Source organism: Engraulis encrasicolus, chromosome 9 (assembly GCF_034702125.1).
Source record: "Engraulis encrasicolus isolate BLACKSEA-1 chromosome 9, IST_EnEncr_1.0, whole genome shotgun sequence".
In the NCBI taxonomy this organism is placed as follows: domain Eukaryota; kingdom Metazoa; phylum Chordata; class Actinopteri; order Clupeiformes; family Engraulidae; genus Engraulis; species Engraulis encrasicolus.
Genome location: NC_085865.1, coordinates 13,723,618 through 13,747,569, shown reverse-complemented (window position 1 = coordinate 13,747,569; position 23,952 = coordinate 13,723,618). Strand labels below are relative to the sequence as shown.

Genomic DNA, 23,952 nt, shown 5'->3' with positions numbered 1-23,952 from the left:
TCACTCCGAATCGATTCAATCCGTTCCCTTTTTGGTGCAAGGATTTCCCCCAAAAGATGCTGTTGCCTATTTTTATATAAAAATGTCAAAGGGCTGTGGCTTGACAGTGTTAACAGATTGCTAATTTGTAATAAGTAGGCCTAGGCCTAATTGACTTATACCTACTGGGTATTTTCCATAGACCTAAATGAAACAAAAAGAACAAAAAGAAAAAGAGCAAAAAAAATCGATTTTGTGCCCTGTGAATCGATTATGTGAATTTTAAATGATATCGATCGATTATCGATTGAATCGATTATTTTACCCAGCCCTACTACTCAGTACTGCTATTATTGTGAGCACAACTTTTCCTTTTGTGGAAAAGGTAACATTTGTGAATGGGCAGCATACATTATGGAAAGAAACTTCTAAAAATATCACAGTGCATCTTCAATGATACACGACATTGCTTTGTGTTGTGACTGGTCTATGGTACTGTACTGGGGTGCATTTCTCGAAGCAATGTGCGTAGTTGCCAAAGGGAAATTGCATTGAAAACAACAAAGTAGCTAAGGTAGTTAGCAACTGTGGCTTCAAGAAATGCACCTCATAGTAAAGTGCTTCGGGGTGGGATGCCTCGTACTCCCAAGTGCATCAGTGTAGGTTTTTCGTGGGCCCGCACACCTGGAAGATTTATTTTTAGAAGGTGCAGCTTCTCAGGGTTAATCAGTCAACAGTCAAAAAGAAGAGCGCAACACTGCTTCCTCAGTTCGCCCCTTTATTTTGGTGTGCTGACGTTCCTGCACTAGGCCTTCATCAGAGTCAGTGCAGGTTTTAACATATTGAATTATTGTCCAATATGATTAAATAATGATCCTAAACTAAAAATAGAAATAAAACTACAATTCAACGTTCAAAACGATTTATTGGGACAACAGGATTTCATGTGAAATTTAACAGGGAACACACCAGGGCCGGCGCCACTGGGGGGCATTGGAGGGCATTGCCCCCCCAGCCAAGCTGCTGTGCCGCCCCTGGGCCTATTCACCTAAACATGCTGATATGGTCATTAATATGCAACAAATTAGTATTTTTTTCTGAAAACAGTAAATATAAAGTACAAGATAAAATGCCACCATAGCCCTAATAAAGAAATAAATGAATAGGCTACAATATTTAGGCATTGACATTGACAATTTGTCAGTAGACCTAAATGTGAAATAATAAGTGAACAGTGATCCGTTGAAATAATGGGATTGTCCTGTATTTACAAAAGTACTGTTCCTTATAGAGCTGAAACGGTGCCCACAATTGGATTAAAATGCAGGAAGTTGCATCTAAGAAATACAATTTTTTCTGGGGGAGGACACCCATACCCCCCGCCAAGGTCCCCCCCCCCATATTCCATCAAATGCTCATCCAACGACTTGGTTCTGCAGCCGGCTCTGGAACACACTTGTGGTTTTTCAAGTTTTTAACACAGGCAAACCTCCTGCCACACCTCTCGCAGAAATGTGGCCTTTCTCCAGTGTGAACTTGCATGTGAGCCTTCACGTTATTAGGCTGACCAAACCGCTTTCCACAAACTTCACAGGAGTACCGCTTTTCACCAGTGTGAACACGCAAGTGTCTCTTAAAGTTACTGTCTGCATTGAAGGCCAGCCCACAAATTTTGCACTCATACGGTTTCTCTCCTGTATGAATGCGCATGTGTATGTTAAGTGCCTGGCGAAAAGCGTAACGCTTTGGACACAAGGAGCATGCAAATGGCTTCTCCCCAGTATGGATTTTGGTGTGCTGGTTGCAAGTGCTTTTCAGAGCAAATGCTTTGTTACACACTTCACATTTAAACGGTTTTTGTCCTGTATGCAGCATTATGTGAATTTTTAGCGTAGCTGGAGTACTATAGCGCTTACCACATACGGGACATGTCAGGGGGTCACTAGGATTTTTTATTGGAAATCTACTTCCAGTTTCCCCTCCATTCGCAAAGCTCCCATCATGTGTTAGCATATGATTTTTGAGAGCAAAGTTATAAAGAAAGGTTTTCCCACAGACGTCGCACATGAAAGGCTTTTCACCTTTGTGTGTCTGCATGTGTGTCTTCAGGTGGGTCTTCTGAGAGAAACCTTTTGAACACACCACGCAAACGAACGGTTTCGCGCCAGTGTGAATCAATCTGTGTCTCTTGAGATTATTGAGAACGCCGAAGCTCTGCTCACACAGGTCACATTTGTAAGGCTTTTCACCTGTGTGAACCACCTTGTGCATTTTTAGCATTTGTAACTTAAGGAAGGCCTTGGGACACTGATCACACTTGTGAGGCCTCTCCCCTGAATGACTTCTCTCGTGCACAGTCAGACTTCCTGACTGAGTGAAGCCTTTCCCACACGTTGTACACGTGTAAGGTTTCTCTCCTGTGTGGGTGAGCTTGTGGCTTTTAAGACTCCATGATGTAACGAAACCCTTACCACAAGTTGAGCATATGAAAGGCTTCACATCAACATGCACCGACTTATGGTAATGCAAGGAACTTCCATTGGTATATACTTTATCACAGATGTCACATTTGTATTTGCGAGCCTCTGGTGAGTTGGGTGTGTCCTGTTTTAAGCTGGTGTCCAGTTGTGAGTTGCGATCATGTAAGACTTTGTGCTTGAGAAGAAGTTTTAGGCTCCAGTACTTCTTTTCACATTGGTCACAACTGTGTGGTTTTTCAGGCTTCCTTTTGTCAATTTGCTGGTTTGGGTCTGGTGGTGTCAAACTCAGATCCACCGGCAATGTTTTTCTGTTGGATAACTGATGACGAGTTCGGCCTCTGATGTTGAATGCCTCTTCTCCCACAGCTGAGACGCCTTCAGAAACATCCTCTTGAATCTCTGTTAAGCATAAATTAGCAAAAAAAAAAAGTTACACATAAGTTGATATGAAGGAAAACAATAACTTGGAGACTGTTGACATTGGATGACACAAAGGATTACACAAAGCACCTGACTGGAGAAGTTGTTTTCAAGATAGAAAACTGGCAGGTTGTTTTGCCGAAAAAAGAAAGCACTGATCCTTTATGTAAAGACCTGACTTCTATCAGTCAATTGGAATTCACTTACTCCTGACATCCAGAATATTGACTCTCTACGCCAGTTCAAATCCAGACTAAAAGCTCATCTGTTTCAGTTAGCCTATTCTTTATGACTTTTTCACACTGTTTTGCTTGATTTTATTTATTTATTTGTTCAATCTGCTTGTGTTTTGTTTTATTATTGCTTCCCTTTGTACAGTGTCCTTGACTGTTTTGAAAGGCACTTTTAAATAAAATGTATTATTATTATCATTATTATTATTAGGTCCAACTAAAAATCCCTGCCCTGAAGTCTCAGTGTTCCTTCCTTATTATATAGTTATTCCATCACATTCATCATTCATAAGTTATGGTGGGGGGTCAAAACAGCGGAATCCATTTTGGACAATTACACCCATCCTCTGGGCACAAAGGGGTCACACGTCCCGGGCACAGGGACAGCAAGGGCCCGGAATTGGGTCCTGATTACATGTGGGTTTGGGCTGTCAGATGACTTTGTCCCGGGCCCGGTCAAAACTGTCACTGCCCCTGCTTCACGTAGTGGTGATGATATCCAATTCCATCAGTAATTAAAATATATATATATTCTAGTCAATTGAAATGATGAAATTATGACAGCAGGTTTTACAGAGTATGGGCAGGTTTACAGCTATGAAAATAATACAATTACAATTAAAGCTTTTAAAAAACTGTACATTTGTGTAACAGACCCCTTGACCATTACCTGGCTGGATTTAATTTGTTCATGACAATGTAAATGTTTTTCAACAGAATTAGCACTTTTATAGCTGGGACACGTTTTTGCCAAACATCAGAATCAGTGTTAGGCCCTCCGTACGCTTGCTGTGAGCTGTAAACTACGCACGTGACCGTGAGCAACCGACTGCACATGCTTGCTTTAAAGCTGAATGGGCTTTGCATTATGAAAGTCTGTGACTGAAATCGGAATGCCCACCTTCCAACACAAAATTCAACAGAAATACAAGTATTTCATAGGGTATTCACTAATACAAGAGACGGCCACTAAATGACTGACAAAAAGGACAAGACATTTGGTTTATAAACAATTTTTTTCCACACAGCTCTATGCTAATGTTCACTGAGCAAGTGCTAAGTTTGTTTAATATGCTGTGGCATTGAATAACCATTCACATGGCTGTGATGCAGCAGCATTTATCTACAGAGAGCAGAGGTGGAGAGGGGGAGTCTAGGCTGTCAGCGGGAGTTTGGATAATGGCATGTATTGAAGCTGAAGTGCTGGCTTGCTGGGGCTTTATGATGTGGGCAGTTGAAAAAGCATCAAGGTGGCTTTATATCATGGCATCTCCAACCTCCCTCAGTATCACCCAGATTCACGAGTAGTTCACGAAGCTGAGAAGAAACATGCAGATATATTTATCCACGAAAACAGCATTCTATGAGCAACATGATGATAATAAAGACAAACAATAACTGCACTTGTACAGCACAGTTCATTATACACTCATGTAGCTGAGTACTTTTAAAAGTTTGGTTTAGCAGATTTGAAGTGATGGATGTCCATTTCAAATTCAGAATCAAAATTAAAATGACCAAAGTTTAAAACAGGATTTCCAGGTAAATTCAACAAGGAACACACTTGTGCTTTTCAAAGTTAATAACATTTTATTGGGACAAAATGTACAATTAACAGGGAACACACTTGTGCTTTTTCAAGTTTTTAACACAGGCAAACCTCCTGCCACACCTCTCGCAGCAATGTGGCCTTTCTCCAGTGTGAACTTGCATGTGAGCCTTCAGGTTATTAGGCTGACCAAACCGCTTTCCACAAACATCACAGGAGTACGGCTTTTCACCGGTGTGAACAACACGCATGTGTCTCTTCAAGTTACAGTCCGCATTGAAGGCCAGCCCACAAATTTTGCACTTGTACGGTCTCTCTCCTGTATGAGTGCGCATGTGTGTTTTAAGTCCCTGTCGCAGAAGGAAACGCTTTGAACACACCGAGCATTTCAAAGGCTTCTCTCCAGTATGGATTTTGGTGTGTTGGATGCAAGCGCTTTTCTGAGTAAATGCTTTGTTACACACTTCACATTTAAATGGTTTTTGTCCTGTATGCAGCATTGTGTGAAGTTTTAGCGCAGCAGGAGAACTTAAGCATTTACCACATACGGAGCATATTACAGGGTTAGCAGGTTTTTGAGCTATTCCATTCACATCATGTTTTAACATATGCTGTTTGAGAGCAAACTTATAAACAAAGGCCTTCTCACAGATTTCACACTTGAAAGGTTTTTCGCCTTGTCCGTGCACCTGCATGTGAAGCTTGAGGCCAACTGGCTGAGCGTAAGCTTTTGAACACACCGCGCAAACAAACGGTTTCACGCCAGTGTGAAGCAATCTGTGTCTCTTGAGATTATTGAGAAGGCCGAAGCTGCGCTCACACAGGTCACATTTGTGGGGCTTTTCTCCTGTGTGAACCACCTTGTGCTGGTTCAGTGCTCGCAAGTTAAAGAAGGCCTTGGGACACTGATCACACTTGTGAGGCTTTTCCCCTGAATGACGTCTCTCGTGCAGCCTCAGATCTCCTGACTGAGTGAAGCATTTCCCACATGTTGCACACATGTAAGGTCTCTCTCCTGTGTGGATGAGCTTGTGGCTTTTAAGAGCAGACAACGTAACGAAACCCTGACCACACTCTGAGCATGTGAAACGCCTCACTCCCAGATGCACCATCAACTTATGGGATCGCAAGGAACTTGAATTGGTATATACTTTATCACAGATGTCACATATGTATTCGCGAACCTTTTGTGAGTTGGGTGGCCTTTGCAAATCTTGTGACTTGAACCTTGTGAGTTTGTCCTGTTTTAAGCTGGTATCCTGTTGGGAGTTACGATCATGTAAGACTTTGTGCCTGCGAAGAGATTTTAGGCTCCAGTACTTCTTTTCACATTGGTCACAGCTGTGTGGTTTTTCAGGCTTCCTTTTGTCAATTTGCTGGTTTGTTTTATTGAAATGTTCATTGAGTGGATTATTTCTTTCAGGGGAAGGAAGGAATGGGTCTGGCGGTGTCAAACTGAGATCCACCAGAAGAGTTTTTCTGTGGGATAACTGATGACGAGATCTGTCTCCAACCTTGAGTGCATCTCCTCCCACAGCGGAAACATCCCCTTGACTCTCTGTTCAACAAAAAATAACAAAAACCATTGCACGCAAGATGACGGAGGAAAACAATAACTTGGGGGCTGTTCACTTTGGATGTTTTTTAATTACAGAAAGCACCTGACTGGAGCAGGTTTTTTTAGATAGAAAATTGTCAGATTGTTTTGCACCCAACATTTTTGAAAATCTCAATTTTTTTTTTTAAAAGAAATAAAAATCAGGGCAGTTCTTCAAAACCATCTTGAGAGAAGAAAAAAACATCCAACGTAAATATGCCCATAACCGTGAATGACTTGAATAGTAAGAGTTAAGTTACCATATCCAATCATTTCTCCATCCGAATCATCCTGGAAATCCTGAAGACTGCAGTCTGTGTCGAGCCCATTCTGCTGTGTGGAACTCCCCATTCCTAGACTCTCCTTTAGACACAGAGAGGGTCAAAGGTCAGCTCACAGACATTTTCAAAGCATTTAAACGCCTTGTCAGAATGAAAAATGTATATTTTTCAGGGTAGCAAAAAGCAATTTTGTCCGCTTCATTATTTTAGGTATAGGTAAGTATAATATAAGTATTTCACACCATGTGAGCTGGAAAGTATACTAATTTAATACTTATTCAGATTGAATTGGAACATCTTGTAGTATATTATGCCGTTCATATAAACCATACAGTAAGTATACTTAAAAACTACACTTTAAGTACACTCACACTGCATTTAATTAATGTAATATAAGCATTCTACATTGAATTGTGCCCATTTCAGACTTACAGGGTATTCATTTGAAGCACCATAGCAATTCATATTTACTTTATAAATCCTACACAATTTAGATATTGTCAACTAGTTAGTTGGTAGGCAGGATCTGAACCTGCAACTTTCTGTATCTATAGATCTGCTCCCTAACCACTGTGCTACAGCTGTAGGTTACTTATGCATTGCCAATGATATACTTTGTTGCTTTTAGTATGGTATACTATATGTATGGAATAGCGGCCGACGAGGTGTCCCGATATCAAGGGAAATAATGGACGAGGCGGAGCGTTCTAAACAGCCCGACGGCGCAGCCGAAGGGCTGTTCGCTTCGCCAAGTCCATTTTCCCTTGATATCGGGACACCTCGAAGGGCGCTATTCCACTTATCACCCGGTTACCAGCATTTAAGTATTTATTAATATGTTGATCTAAGGCTTCGTGAGAAAGTAGATTCACCACTGCGCTTGGTACGTTGCTATGGGCACCACTTCCTAATCTAGTAAGACGCGCCTCTATCGGAGGCATAAGGACGCGCGCAGAATGTTGGGGTGACTTGACAACCAAATGCGTTATAGTATACAAGTCAGTGGAATTGACGACTGGGTTTTTGACTTGACAACCAGATGCGATAGAATTAGTAACGGGGTCTTGACTAGACAACCAGATGCGATAGAACTAACGACGCGGTCTTGACTAGACAACCAGATGCGATAGAACTAGTAACGGCACTTCGCCAGAAAGTTCGAAAAGAAGCAACTTGGACGCCCGCACGCCCGCATGACATCATAGGTGTCCTGCTAGCGGGGAATAAAGGACACCTGCTCAGTCAATCAGAAGACGTTCCGTCTGCTCACTGGGTGATAAAAAGACTTAAGGTATACTACACCAAGTATAATGGTGTAGTACACCTAAAGTCTATATACAATATACTATACAAGAAAACAACAACTTATAAGTTAAATCCTGCTTTTCCCAAAAATGTCCTTCCTGCTTCCTGCAATCGCGTCAGATCAAACAACCTCCAGACCATGAATACGAAATGAAATGGTAGTATTATGGGATGGTCAGGACCAGGCTACTCGCTTCCAGCATATAATCTGTTTTTAGCAATATTATTACCGTCTTTGCATGTCTGCGTATGTGCACTTTCTTTCATGAACCCTGTACAATTGGCGCTGTACGACAGACTCCAGAGTTGGTGTGAATGTGGAAATGTGTATGTGTGTATGTGAATTTGAAAAGCGCTCTGAGACAGCTTCATTGTTGTGATACTGCATTATATACAGTACATGCTGTATTATGTACTGTACTTGTGATTATATATTTTAAAGGAACAGTACACCGTGTTTCAATAATAAAATTTGTTCTTCTCTGACCAGGGATGAGTACGTCCCGACCCGTCTCGTCTTTTGGATTTTTAACCTTTTTTTTTTAACCCATAATGGCCCCAAATATCGGGTATCGGCCAAGGGTGATGAAAAAAAAAAACGGTATCGCATCGGCCATTAAAAAACCTGTATCGGTCGACCCCTAGTACCGTAATGAATTCATTAAAAATGCCATAGTTTCTGCCTGCAAAAAAATGTGTGCATTAAGATATACATAGTAGGTCTATTTACATATATTGTACAATGTGCTTTATGTCTTGTCTTGTAAGTTCTATGTATATGACCTTACATCTTTCTGAAAGGTGTCTGTTGGCATCAGCAAAGGTGAGGTAAGGGGCGGCAGGCCTGAGAGAAGAATATATCCTGAAAAGTTGACATTAACACAGTTATTTCCACTCAGAAGAAGGCAAAATGCAGGCGTGCAGGTAAACATACAGTACATGCATACATACACTATATCCATCCATCTATCTAGTACATACCTGTATTGCCTGCTGATGTTGTTAAGGGTGCTGCAGTTGCTGTCAGAATTACCGGTACTCCTGAAAAGTTGACATTAACAAGTTAGTTCCACCCAGCAACATGGAGGCATGCAGGCACCCAGAAATACATACAGTACACAAAGTGCCAATAAAAAGTCTACTCCTCCCTCTTCAGATGCCAGGTTTTTGTGATGTAAAAAATGATTAGGCAAATAATTTCACTACTTTTTCCACCTTTTATCTAAATTAACTTTAAAAAGGTGCACTGTAAGATGTGGCCAGAGTAAGTATTGCAACTATTCCATTTCTTTTTTTGATTTAGGCAAAAGCATAGGTGAAACGTTGTTTTGAAAGATTAAATTAACCTTTCTAACAGGGGGCCGTTGCAATCTGCCAGATTTTGTGTGCTTTTGAGAGGAGTGGACAAATATTGCCTCATCAACATGTGCCACGCTGATGCACTCTTACCCAAAAAGTCTAATAAAAGCCAAAGGTGCTGCAACAAAGTATTAGTTTAAGATTAGATTAGATAAGGTAACTATATTTTCTGTTACGGTGCATACACACCACAAGCGCGGACGTCGTACGACTATGTCAACTGACTCATCTTGGTCAGTCAGAAATGGCACCAACTTGCTTTTTTAAATGTCTGCACCCTGTGCGCGCGAAGGCTGGTTTTTAAAACTAATAAAGAAACCTGCTTCACCATTGGCTGGTATGCATGGTTAAAGTGACTTTACTGGTTGCCCAAGAGCCTCCCATAAGCACCTGTTCGGCGTGACTAGCACAGTTGCAACCTCGCGCATGCAAGTCCATTAAAACGAGCTCTACTTTGCAGTGCGGTGTTGACTGTTCATCGCAGAAACCTTATTTAGAACCGATTTTAACGGCAGCTGGCATCCAAAACGTTGCAAGATGAGACCGTTCACACCTATTCGCACCGACCCTGTGTGAGGCCGTGAGGATGCGGCAGGGGATATACACAAAGTCTGTTCCCATAAGTCCCATCACTCGGCGGCCATCTTGGCTACGCCTCAAACTGACTATTTGAGATTAGTCAGTGATGGGGTATATTAGAATCAATGGGGGGAATAATGTTGTGTGACAGTGGGACAACACAGCGATACACAACTTATATGGTTGGAATCACAATGAAAAACTGGGTTAAATGGCAGTCTTAGAATGACCGAAACATGAAAATAACGCTTTAAAACAGCGTTTTTCTTTATGCTATTTTTGATCTGCGCATGCGCCACATTCCACGACAACGTTCTGTTTTGCGGCAGGTGGGAGCAAGTTGCGTGGACTTCACCTCTTCCGGCCGGCTGTCAAACGGGCATCCATTCTCAGGTCATCGTACAGAAAAGACACTGGATTTATTTTCTGATAGCCAAAGCAGTAAGCACAATGGTCGTCCCTGCTCATCAGTTAAAAAAAAAAAAAAAGGCTATTGAATAAATTAATGATGTAGGCTAGCCTGCCTCAAAATTGGTGTTTTAAACTGTGATATCATGTTGTTGCCTAAACTGATAATAGCTAACGGTGAAAAATATAGCATAAGAAAAGCTAAACTGATCAAAGTTGAATGTCTTGCAGACTTGCTCCCGTTTTGCTTTTTCTTACTTATTTGTTTTCAACCATAAGAGCCACAACGGGTGTCCACATGTATGCACACGGCCGGTTTTGTTTCCGTGATTATATCTGTCCCTTTGTCTTGCACCTGCATTTTGGATTGGCGCAGAAAGGTGATTAATGGTCGAGTTGCGCTCTCTGCCCAATTCACAATAAAGTTTCCACGGACGGCAAACAAACCACATGGCCGCCAGCAAACAAACCGATTAGGTACGAGCAGTCGTAAAGGTTTACGTTTGCACTTGCGTCGAGGCGTCGAGACGATTGGATAAGTGACAGCGCAGCTCAGCAAGCAATTGGCTCTCGTTACCGGACAGGTGGGAGTGAAGCCGGCAAACGCCATGTTCGCGTAGCCAAATGCTCTCGTTCATTCCTATGGAAGGTTTCATGAGTGATTCGTCTCGTATAAGACCGTCTCTGATATACACCAGTGTGCCCAGTGCTCAATTCACCTCGCGCACCTTGTGGCAGTCCGTGAAATAGCGGCGAACGAACACACACAGTCCACACACAAACCCAGGCGATCACATAACCTCCTTGGCGGAGGTAATAATAATAAGTAACTTCAACCAAAGTAGCCATAAGTGATAAACAAAGATTTGTGGTATCATTCATATTATATTCATATAATATTTTAACTTATGACCACCACTGTATTTGTCTTTATGTCTTCTTTTTAAGGGGTGGGCACACATTAATTTGCTTAATCTAGATTAATCTCACTGTAATTATGAAATTAATCTATATTAAAATGGCTCATTCAGAATATGTGTGCTACCGGAAAAATGACTAAATGTAAGGCTCAGGAACAGGTGTCAGCACCTTTATCCAAAATGCATCGTAAAACATTTCTATGTTGATACTTGGCGATGAAAAAAAAAATGGTTCTATGTTGAACTCTTTCACAGCAATTAAGTGTGTCAAACATGTTAAAGAACCATTAACAGTCATAGCACTGTTCATTTTGAAACTTAAGTTTGTTCTTCAGTGGTACATGTAAAATTGGCAACATATAAAAATATCAAACATTCATTTAAACAAAAATGCTTATACGAGAGAGAGAGAGAGAGAGAGAGAGAGAGAGAGAGAGAGAAAAATCAGTCATTGACTGTTAAAAAAGGGTGGCAGCTCCTTTAAGAATCTGAAGGGGAAAGTTCGCTGCTCTCTTTTTTTTGCCTTTAGAGAATCTCCACAACAGGGAGGGTAGGCTACCCACAAAATAAGCCCTCTAGCGAGTAGAACTCGGCCTAAACTTGACTGATCTCCTCAGAATAGTAATAGTTAGAGTAGTTTCAACTTGAAATGAATTCTGTTTGCCAAACTTCTTTTTTTTTTTACCGCAACAACCGTTATAGAAACATTTACAGACATGGGCATTTTCACATCTCTCTGTGTCGTAACTACCCCCTACTCAACCTTGCGAAAAAAAAAAAAAAAATTACCGAGAACATAGCCTTGGTTAAATAAGTTTGATAGTCCTCAAAATGCAAAATGCAGTCACCACACATGACAGAGGCAAGATTTAAGTGGTTCAGGAACAGGACTGTTGTTTGTGTGTTTAATTCAATGCGTGAGGTAATTGGTGTTTTAAATTGCATTCCAATATAAAAAAAACAGTCACAACACTAACCACAGTGGAGAGATTAATGTTAACAGCATGCAGACACTGTTCATATTTGGTAGAAAGAGAGAGGTGGAGAGGAGACGCAACTGGAGTAAAGCTGCGCCACGCCTGTCAATCAAACGCTATAGTGACACAACTCTCCAACCCAACTTTGACAATTTATTAATGTGCGATATTTTCTTTACTGCCCGATAAGAGTTATCGCAGCACGTTAACGGCCCACCTCTACTGTTTTTACATCACAAAAATCTGGCATTTGAAAAGGGGTGTGTAGGCTTTTCATAGGTACTGTGCTGTATACACATACACATAGTCTATCCATCCTTCGATCTAGTACATACCTGTATTGCCTGATGATGTTGTTAAGGGTGCTGCAGTTGTTGTCAGAACTACCGGTACTCCTGGAAAATTGACATGAACAAGTTAGTTCCACCCAGCTAAATGTAGACATGCAAACATGAATACATACAAACATAAATACATACATACATGCATGCATGCATACCAGTGGCGGTTTTGGGGGGTGTGATGTTGGTAAGCACAAATTCTGTAACCAAGCCAAACTAGTGGGATCTCCCCCAGATGAGATTTTTTAAAAATAAAAACGCCCCTAAATTGTGAATTTTAACCACTTCAGACAGCTCCCTAGGCAACTAAGTCATTCTACCACGTTGCAGTTGACATCCTTCACTCACTCCACGACTTGAAAATACAAGCCAAATGTTCGCGTTGCATCTTACAGCAATGCATTGAACAGAAAAACACATCACTGACGGTCATCATTCCAGAAAGGGTTCTTTTTCGGCTAGGTAGAACTAATAGAAATGAAGTCAAGAGTAGCCACGAACATGCCGTTGCGACCAGGGTACACTCACTGTACACGAGAGCTGCCAAAAACGTGCGTAGGCCTGCCGTTAACTTGAAAACAGGCTACGGGAAAGACAGACACCAGCCCTTCTGAACAATTGTGAACCCATCTATGGATGAGCGAGTGAACCCGTTCCTAAGCCGCAAGCTTCATCAACAACCAAACATGTTACAGCGGACAAATATAACCTTACCTTAAAATGCTGTCTTGACCGCAGAAATCCCAAACTTTCACTTAATCCACACGTTTTCAAAAGCATTGTCCACGTTCCCGTTTGTAATCCATATGATATCATAGGTAATCAAGAAAGGCATATTGTGCTGCCATTTAGCTATTCTCTTCAACTAACTGACGGTGTGTGGTTCGTGTTATCAGCATATTATTCATTCGTTTCTTCTTGATATGTCCCAAAGTTCTTCTCCATGATTTGTCCATATTCAAAACACAGACGTTTCCTGAAAACTTTGATTGCAGTTCAAATGTGTTGTCAGTCTTCGAGATTATCACAAAAGCAACTGGCTTCAGTCAAAAATGTAAACATCACGTCTGCCTGAGCTCTACTTCCTGAATCCAATGTTAACTTAAGGTGTCAGATCGAGTTATGATTCATCAACACAATCAAAATGTGCTTCAAAAACTGGCGAGCATCAGCGGAAAGCCAATTAAAAAACAGATTCTCTGCCATTGACTCCAAGTCATTTGGAAATTGTGCTTCATTTGCTGTAGTAACGTGTTTCACCATCGCTGTTAAACAGTGTTTCCAGGGATTAAAGCAAAAAAAAGTAATCTGACTGAACTTTTTTACCGGTTAGGCACCCGATCGAGTATCACTCCGTAACCCTACGAAAACCAATGTAGCCAGGCTCTGCCCTCATGACGAAACATACATGCAAGGAATGGTGCCAGAGCCAGCGGTATAGGCAGACGGGGCAGTCGCCTAGAGCAGAATAGGCCTATGTCTTGAGGGCGCCAGTAATACCAAAAAGTGCCACAAAATCAGAACTTCAACCAACATAAATCTTTACACTTCACATGAACAATGAATATTCATTATGCACTCAGTAGACCTATATAGACTCAGTATGAGTGTACCTGTAGGTACTAGATCAGATGTGCTCAATCAGATGTAGGCCTACAATGCTATGTTTACAGATGCCAATTTCTAAATACAAAAAAAGGAAAGAGGGCGGGTAGGCCTAGGCCGCTCACCAGATTGACTAGAACTGGCCGAGAATGGAGGGATAATGGATACTATATCAGACTGCAAAGATTGAACTGAAATTTGGGGCATGTTTTGGTTATTTCCTCTTATTTCTACCCATTGTTTATGAATTGTTCACAACATCATGCAGAATGGATTCACAATGAATGCTGCTTCAAAATGGTAGCTGATCTCACAGAATGATTGACTTGGAATTGCAATGTGTTGATACAGTGAGTGATCCCATTATGGGGTTTTGTGTTGTAGTAGTAGGCTATATTTTGTCTTTCACATTAGACTAGGCAAACACTGTTCTGGTGAAAGCACTGGTGCGCATTGCTTGCAGTTGTATTTCTGACATTTAAAAAGCCCTGATCATAGCAATCAGAGGGAGAAAACTAGCTTTAATTATTTGTATGTTTTCACCCTTCGGCCTTTTTCAGTATTCATCCTGTTACAAATAACTTGTTGACGTTTACAAACAGGGTGCGGTATGTCTCTGTGTTCTACCGTTTTGAAAACTACTGGCTACTTGTTTGCTTCTCGATGTGCGGTGCGGCGCCAAGTACACGCTTACCATTGATTTAAAAAACGTCCCCCATTCTTCCTATGCGCGCGTGTTCTACAAGCTGACAAGACGCAGCAGACACGACAGTCACAGACATGCGTCTATCGTTTACAAAAGTAACACACTTTCCCAAGCTTGTCGCGCAGCTTTCCACTCGAATCAAGGCAAATCACCCACCCATCAGTCCTGAGTGCGCAGTGCGCAAATAGGCTAACTGAACTCAAACGAAACGCATAGTCCGAGAAAATGGGCACAGACGTTGAGCCACTCAAAAACAAGCGCACACACAACTGTTGCTGCTGCACACTATTCCAGTTAGCAGAAATAGCGTCACACAGTAACAAGCCTTGAAAGTGAAACAAACGTCGAAACGGCATTTATCGACCATGAGTCCACCCATCAGAACTTCCCAGAAACAAGACGTGGCATAAATTGGCTTTGCCAGGGATAGCCTACCCGTGACCCAAATGCAACCCATGTTTAACTTATTTCTTGAATATATATATCGGCAACAACAAAGTTAATCTGCTATGAGTACAGATGAGACTGTGAATTATCCGTTGTCAAAAAGACAACTAGCTCTACACGCAGCCAGTCAAACGCGCTAAACTTTGAGGATGAAACGCATGGTAGGCTATCCTAGTTAGCTGCCATAGTCGTCCCATTGGGGCTATGAAAAATGCTAGTAAGAGTCACAATGCTTAAAAGGCAACCCCTTCATGAAAAGGACATCATAGGCTACGCAGTCGAAGTAAACTATTCATTTTTTTTTCTAAATATCTGCCACGGCAGGTGCAATGATATGGAAACGTCACTGCACTTTATACATTGTATTACAATTATTTTCTTTTCTGCCATCAGCAACAATTTTGGCTATTTATTTTTTTAATCTCTCGCGCTGCGCTGCCACAGAATTGTTGACCGCTCGTGTACTTTTTTTGGAACACGGAAGAACAGGGGATGACCCAAAACTAGGCTACTGATGAGTGAATGTTGTATCACACCGCCAATGGTGGAGTGTATAACTACATCCGTACACCAAACACACCTCTCGTCCCCTTCTCATGACCAGGAGTGCTCTCGATTTGAGTTCAGTTGGAAAGTAAAAATTGTAAATTAATTGACATAAATTATACGGACGGAAATCCGTCCAAACGAAAATCCAGTTGACGGAATTCCGTCGTAGCGACGGAAAACTTTAATCCCTGTCTTTCTCGATAGCCACTGTGGTGTCGCTGTTTAACCAGTTTTATAAGAACCGCCAGTAGCAGACAACACAGACAGCTGAATCACGTCAACAGGATGAAGGGTTTAAATTCGGATGCCGCGTTTGTCGCTTTTATATTGGTAAGCCGTGCTTCAAGTGCTTACATTAAGAACCGCCTCTGATGTATACATACATACATACTACATACATGCATACCAGAGATGCACCGGATCCAACATCCGGATCCGGATCCGGCAGGATAATAGGGTTTTTCCCATGATCCGGATCCGGTTCCAGGATCCGGTAGCCGAGGCTTTTCAGTCAAAATAGTTTGAGCCAACGTGATTAAAAGGGCCCACGTGTGTGAGTAGGCTGTGTGTTTCAAGCCTTTCGTAGGATCCAATATCCGGTTCTGGATCCGGCAGGATCTTAAGCAGTGGATCCGGTATCTGGCAGGATCCTAAAAATCAGGATCCGGTGCATCTCTAATACATACCACAGCTTGACACTGACACCCGCAGGCCGCCAAATGCACGTTAAAATCAGTTTTCGCTAGTACAACCTGCAGCGTCACTGGCCATTCTGGCCGGTACGTTACTACTCTGAATGAGTGAGCACCGTATAGTGAAGTTGCAGTTTTCTCTGACGGTCTTTGTTATACAAACGCAATAAAACGCGATATTACTGAGCACCCATATCACGTGTCAACATTCTAGGGCACGCATGTTAATGTCCCCTAATGACAGCCGTGCATTGATGAAAAGTAGCCTAGGATAAATGTGGATAAAATGAAGCTAAGTTTTCTACAATTGAGCGTTAAAATGTGGAGGTAGCCTATGTAGGCTATCAACTGCAAGTCCAAATAGCCTACTAGCACTGAGAGCAAGTAAACTTATGACCACCTGTATTTGTCTTTCTGTATTTTTTACATCACAAAAACCTGGCATTTGAACAGGGGGGTGTAGACTTTTCATAGGCACTGTAGAGTATATACAAAAATACTGAATCAAACCAAGATAACGCAAAACACGCCCACTCAATGCAAAAGCTTTTGCTCAAGTTGGGTCTCCTAAAGCTAGATTTATGCTTCGGACGCATAGAATCTGCGTCCGTCCGTTGTCTGTCTATGCGAGTCCACGCCCCCCTCTCAGAGGCTCTGCGCCCGTCGTCGAGCGCCTCGAAAAAATTCTAACTATCCGTCGGACGGACGCGGAGTACGCAGACAAAAAGGCACTATGATTGGTCGTCTCGCTACTTCCTTGTTCTGTTCTTGTGGCAGCGCAATGCCAGTAGTTTGCGAGAGCAGAGCTGTTTTCTGTTAAAAACGTTATTAACGCCTTGTGTGTAAATGTGTGTAAATACACGAAGCTACAAGCTAAGTAACAAACAATGCATCAGTTGAACACTCGTGGCACAATGCCTGCGGTTTTACTACCGTTCCTCCACCGAATGTAAACACACATCCGCAGAATCAACTGTCTTTACATGCTTGCATTTTCTGCTCGTGAAAACAGACTGGGTATGTCAAATAGGCTAATGATACCAGTGCATTGCCTTTGCAATTTGTGTGAAAATACCTAGCTAACCGGGATAGAAAGCAACATTGATTAATAATGACCACAGTGCTTACAATGTAGTGAAAGTAGCCTAATTGCGCAATTTCAAATGTGGCTCGCGACGAGACCTCGGACCTCGCAGAACTCGCAGATGCATGAATACAATGTTGGTTCGTGGCCACTCCCACGCGAGTTTTGACGAGCGCAGTTGCAGAAGTCTAATCTGACCTTAAGGGGGCGTTGTCCTGTACTTCTTCTATTTTTGAGGTGTTTGCACAAGATGTGCGCTACCGCCATCTACAGCGCAAAGGGGAGTTAATTGATTCTCAACCTCAGGACTCCGAAGGTCTCCTAACCGAAGGTCTCCTAAAGGGGCGTTAACCCGACATAAAGTGGATACCGGAAAAGAAACAAAATGACGCTTCTTGTTAGATCCATCTTCTTTGGTATATACATACACATAGTATATCACATAGTTTCTCAACAGGGGCTCTACATAGTATAAGTTATCCATCCATCTACCTAGTGAAGTGTTTCTCAACAGGGACTCTACAGCTCCCAAGGTGGCGTTGGGGAGCCTTAGGTGGGCATTGAGAAAGATAGTTGGGGGTGGGGGGTTGCTGAATGGCCATGGTGGCATTCGTCTATTTCATCTTTTAACATCACTAAGGGGCCTTATGAGGAGGTTAAGGGGGCGTTTGTTCAAAAAGGTTGAGAACCACTGATCTAGTACATACCTGCATTGTCAGCAGTTGATGTTGTTGGTGCTGTCAGAATTACCGGCAATCCTGGAAAATTGACATGAACAAGTTATTTCCACCCAGCAAAATGTAGACATGCAAGCATACAGTACATACAGTTGGGCTCAATAATAGCGGCGCCTACAAAGATGGGTAAATATCAAAATTCTTCAAATAAATGAAATGAGCAAAAATGTCCACTGCACATTCTATTTCAAAGCAAAAAAAGGAAAGTAATTCATTTTCACAATATTTTATATCATAGAAAGTGGAAAAATGTCATGTTCAAATGTCTTTGGAAACTGAAAGATGCAACTACAAAAGTACAAACTAACTAATTCTTGAAAATTCACCTTTACAGAGCATCCTAAACTAATCATTTGTTGCATAACTATGGTTTTAAATGACAGTTTCGCATCAGTGGTGCATTGAGTTGACCAACGTGCGCGAACGGTCAACAGGTTTTGCAGCCCAGGTCAATTGTGTTACATCCCACAATGTCTCTGCCTTTCTTGGCTTTTCCTCATGAACAGCCTTTTTTATGTCAGCCCACCACATTTCTGTAGGATTAAGGTGAGGGAATTGTGCTGGCCACTCCATTAGTTGCATGCGGTTTGTCTAGAACCATGATTTTGCTTGCTTGCTGTTTTGGGGTCATCATTGCCTTCTTGAAACATCTACTTCAAAAGGCATTTTCTCTTCAGAAGAGGGCAACATGACTTCTTCCAATATCCTGATGTACTCAAACTGATCTATGATCCCTGGCATGTAGAAAATCAGACCGACACTGTAGTACGAAAACATGCCCATATCATGCTACTTGCACCATACCCAACCATGTACACTGTGTATTGTGGCTTTGAATTCTTTGCTTGCAGGATGTCCCGCAAACCGTCTGAGACCCAAAAGAACGATCTTATCTTTCTAATGGTGGTGCAAGTATTATGATGGGGATGTTTTATTGGGCTACGTCTGTACTGCTACGTCCTATTTACTGCATACCAGGGCCTTTGATGAGGATGTTTCAACAAGACTGACACCAAACACACCAACAAGTGAGAAGAATCATGGTTCCTGACAAATAGCATCCAATTAATGGATTGGTCAGCACAATTCCCAGACCTTAATCCCATCGAAAACCTGTGAGCTAACATAAAAAATGCTGCTCATGAGGCAAGATAAAGAAAGGGAGAGTGTACATGCATACCGGTACATACAAACAAACATGCACACATTTAGTGACATAACACAATAGTACCTACCTGTTGTTTCTGTAAAGGCTGCTGGGGTTTCACACTCTCCTTGTGCTGACATTAGATCGTTGACAACAACATCAAGCCTTTTTTGCATATTCTTAAGCCTCCTCTTCAGGCTTGCATTCTCCTGTTTACTTTGCTTGCACTCATTTTGCAAAGCGGCACAGCACTCTGTAAAAGTTCTGCTGAGCTTGCGTATAGCCTCACGTCCAAACATTTCCAGTATGGAGGAAATGAGAACCTGAAAAGTAAGGTGAAGAAATATTAGCTGGGGAAAAAGCAGTTGTCACCATTTCTGGCCAACTTATATGGGCTGAGACCAATGTATGACGTATTCTTCAAACAACAGAATATAAAAATACCAGAACCGTAAAATGACGAAAAAGACAAGACCATGCAGCCTCTTGTCGCTTGAATGCACACGGCACTGGGGGTTGGAAGACTGGTACCAACATGGCTCATGGTGTGAAGCACAGCATCTAGGCGAGTGAGAAGCCTATAGGTGCCGATGAGGTTCCACTCCAGATCCAGGTCACGGTGGAGTCAAATAATGGCGGAAATGTTTGAGCAGAGCCTCATTGGCTATCTGCCCCCAAATTATTAATGTAGTGTGCAGTGCTGATATTTCTGTCATATGAGGTGTGAGCATTTGTTTCAGTTCACACACGTTTGTGTATGTGTGTAAAATAGATCAACCCAACTGTAACTTTTGGGGTGGTGTTGGGAGTATAGTGATTCAACCATCTTGTTAACAAACCCATGCCCCTGTCGTGCCGAAAAGCGAGTCCCTGCCAGAACACGAGTGCCCTCATTGAAACCAATGACATTTTTTGAGAGAAAATTATACTATTTTTTGCAGAATGCATAATTTATGAACTAAAAATGTGCTTGTGAAACATTACTCGTCCTCCACTTGATATGAACTATTTGAATGAAACTGTAACATTTGTTATGACAATTCTTCCATTCTTTTATGGAAATAATACTGAAATTGTAACCAGCTCTTTGTAAAACTTCCAGAAGAAATGTAGATGCTTTATTGACAGACTTTCCATCTTAAATTGTGTCGGATTTGTCTGCAAAAATGGGTGAAAAAATATCTGAAAAATTGGTCATTGGTTTCAATAAAGGCCTAGTTTTCTAGCAGGGACTCGCTTTTCGGGACGACACCCCAATAGCTGGCCAAGATCTCGGAATTGGCTGAACAACTACTTCAGGTGTTGCCAGTCGGTGGTAGATGGACACTCCCAACTGAGATCGCTAGGGTTAGGGTTAGGTTTAGGGTTAAGATTAGGGTTAGAAACAAAAAACTAACATCAAAAGATAACTAGCTCCGTTATATGGCGGTGGGACCGATAGTCTGGCTAGTGGGAGCGAGCTGACAGGGGAGCGCCCTGCGTTGGGAGTGTCGTGCCGAAAAGCGAGTGCCTGCCAGAACACGAGTGCCCTCATTGAAACCAATGACATTTTTTGAGAGAAAATTATACAATTTTTTTGCAGAATGAATTACATAATTTATGAACTAAAATATGCTTATGAAACATTACTCGTCCTCCACTTAATATGAGCTATTTGAATGAAACTGTAACATTTGTTATGACAATTCTTCGATTCTTTTATGGAAATAATACTGAAATTGTAACCAGTTCTTTGTAATACTTCCAGAAGGAATGTAGATGCTTTATTGATAGGCTTTCCATCTTAAATTGTGTCGGATTTATCTGCAAAAATGGGTAAAAACTATCTGCAAAATTGGTTATCGGTTTCCATTGGTTTAAATGAGGGCACTCGTGTTCTGGCAGGCACTCGCTTTTCGGCACGACACCAGCGTCAATCAGGGAATCGTTGCCAGTCACCCCCTGGAAATTGAATAATGGGATCCACTGTTTATGACTAATATTGAACTGTGTAGGGTTTCTGTAAGACACAGGTGGCAACCCGGTAGCCTACTGACAAGTCCAGGGGACATGTAAGCAGTACGTGCATGTTGAAATTGGCTGGAATAATGCGTTAACGGTTCACAGCCGTTGGTTCAATCTAAAACCATCAGCTTCGTGTGTCTGCGGTGCGGCCCAAGACTAGTTCTACACGCCTCCTTCCAAAGGCCCGAAGTAGACACTGAACAAAAGTATATAGTTCTGATAGGTCCAAAAGGCAAAATAAGTTCAGGCAACGACAGCAGGGCATTCCATCAAGCATATCATCAATATTAACTTAACTCACCATATCATTTTCCTGTCCTTCACGCGTACACGGACATTTTGGGCCGTTTCCCTCTGTTGACATCGAGGCTTCCCCGTCGCCACATGATATTACGACTTTGGCGATCTCTAACTGCGCTGCGTTGATTAATTCTTTAATGACAAATATGAGCTCTGACTCGAAAACATCTGAGACTGACATGTTGTCGCCTTGCGAAAAGTAAATATTCTAGTTATGGTGGTGATCCATCCCACCGTACAACATCCCAAAATCCAAAACGCGTTCGACGAGAGCCTAGCAACAACAAGTTCACGAGACTTCCTGTCAAGTTTCTTTCCCCAAAATAAAAGCCTGCATTGGTAAGGCTTTCTCGGAGAGAAATTACCCCCAATATTGGACTGAGCTCGTACTTTTGCAAACTAACTTAGACATTTGACATTTTTGGGCTACTGATGAGGCAGTTGAGGTAGACAACATTACAAAGGCTACGATGCCACATTTATTTATTTATTCATTTATTATTAGGCTATTTTTGGGCGATCAGAATAAAGCGTTGCTGAACATTAATGTCTTCTTGTTGTGTTCATAACGTTAGGTTATGGCTATAACCCTCGGTTCTTTGATAACAGAGTGAGGTGTTTCACTATGGGATACGCTTGGGCGTGACCATCTATGGAAGCTCCAATGACATTATAGGCTCGTTTGCAACCACGCAGCAAAAGATTTGATCAAAACGTGATTTGCTTGGTCATAAAAAGGAGGGGATAACTGCGTCGCAACCAAGCTGGACACATCAGGACGACGAGATTTCAACAGCGGCAAAGAAGGTGGATCTATAGGTCTGTGGGTGGATCTACCTATTTTGACAGCGGGTGTACCAGGGCGCCCTCTCGTGGAATTAAATAATCATGGCGCTAATTCCATGACGTGCTTACCATCGTCGGCACATGCTTGTGAAATGCGAGACTCTCTCTGCGTCTCGGAGAGAAATCGGGTGGTCTTGTGGTAGAGATACAGGTTACCACTCAGTGAATCATGGTACAAGTCTTATGTGATGATTTGGCTTCACTTCCATGTAATAATTCAGTTAATTAGTACTCACTTTAGGCTATTCATTTTGTGTTTTGGGACCAAAGTCGTCATTCAGATAGGACCGTTTTAAAATTACTTAACAGCGCCAACCCATGCTGCGAGGATTGAACCCAGGTGTTCAATATGTAGCTTTACCATGGCGCGCCAACCACAAAGGCCACTCTGTTTCGTGCACTTTCATACATAAAAGACAAGATAAGTCTCTCGCAACTGGTCTGTTTCCACATTAACCATCAGCAACTAAAGACTCCCCGTGTTTCGGTGCAGTTTCGAACCGGGGACCTCATGAATGGAAGTCAGGCGCGCAACCACTACTCTAACCGTCGAGCAGGCGGCCCGTGGAATAATACTGGTTTTGTAACCTACGGCATACACTCCTAACGTGGCGAAGATGGAGCATCTGACGACAGGGTGGTTTGTTTCTTTTTTTTCTGTTGTAAGTGGGTTGTGCGACCATACATATGGATGATACCACTCTGAGTATGCTGCATTTGAGCATGAAATGCATCAGCATGTAGAAAATTAAGCACGTTCAACTACACACACTTGAATCACATGAGCTATGAACACCAATCACGGCAGATTCCTCACATCATGGAGGAGGTCTTCTGCCCAGCGCAGTAGCTTTCTGGTACTGCGTGGCAGCTTGACAAAACTTTTGTTCCCGCGATGGTTCAACGCCATGTGACACGACTGCCGCGCAGAGGTCACTCCCTTCAACTGCATCGTGAACAGCAAATTCTAACCAGGATGCTTCACGCGGACACACTGAGCATGCTCGCTGCCTAGCAAATTTTCAACTTCGTCAAAATTACGCCATCACGAACGCCCTTATTGTCTGTCAAAGACAGACAGTCGACGCAGTCGGGCTCCGCCCGCTTGGGGTGTCTACCCCCGTCGACACGCTGAGTCCAGCATTCTTAACGGTTTCTTCCCCACCTAACAACTAGTGCAAGGAGGGAAAAATAGGTGAAACACCTCACTCTGTTATCAAAGAACCGAGGGTTATAGCCATAACCTAACGTTCTTTTTCTAACTTCGCTCGGTGTTTCACTATGGGAGATATAGCCCACTCCCGGAATGCACGCTATGTAGAGCCCTTATTACAGTAGCATCGGTCAGAATGTTTAGATCGCTGCTGGGGAGTCATAACCTAGTACAGCGTGAGATAAGTGTCAGCC

At 42.3% G+C, this 23,952-nt stretch overlaps 1 protein-coding gene across 4 annotated transcripts; it reads right to left on the bottom strand.

Moving 5' to 3' along the window:
- Window positions 1-884: 884 nt before the first annotated feature.
- LOC134455488 (gastrula zinc finger protein XlCGF57.1-like) lies at window positions 885-21,986 on the bottom strand. 4 transcript variants are annotated; one of them, XM_063206569.1, is made up of 8 exons: window positions 21,701-21,986; window positions 19,484-19,718; window positions 18,219-18,269; window positions 12,423-12,482; window positions 8,826-8,885; window positions 8,633-8,706; window positions 6,519-6,621; window positions 885-2,858 (listed from the first exon to the last, which is right to left on the bottom strand). In XM_063206569.1, exons 1-8 carry the CDS (start codon window positions 21,878-21,880, stop codon window positions 1,387-1,389), a joined length of 2,235 nt encoding a protein of 744 aa, XP_063062639.1. In that variant the 5' UTR covers window positions 21,881-21,986; the 3' UTR covers window positions 885-1,386. The 4 variants fall into 4 exon arrangements, with proteins under 4 accessions (XP_063062639.1, XP_063062642.1, XP_063062638.1 ...); XM_063206568.1 differs by lacking the exon at window positions 885-2,858 and adding an exon at window positions 4,572-6,219; XM_063206571.1 differs by lacking the exons at window positions 885-2,858; window positions 12,423-12,482 and adding an exon at window positions 4,572-6,219.
- Between the last annotated feature and the right edge of the window lie 1,966 nt (window positions 21,987-23,952).

Bases quoted from the DNA above. Each gene is read 5' to 3' on its own strand.
- LOC134455488 (XM_063206568.1), bottom strand. From the start codon at position 21,880: ATGTCAGTCTCAGATGTTTTCGAGTCAGAGCTCATATTTGTCATTAAA. The intron at 19,719-21,700 runs GTGAGTTAAGTT...CTTACTTTTCAG, and splicing joins AAGGACAGGAAAATGATATG to GTTCTCATTTCCTCCATACT. The intron at 8,886-12,422 runs GTATGTACTAGA...TCAACTTTTCAG, and splicing joins AACATCATCAGGCAATACAG to GAGTACCGGTAATTCTGACA.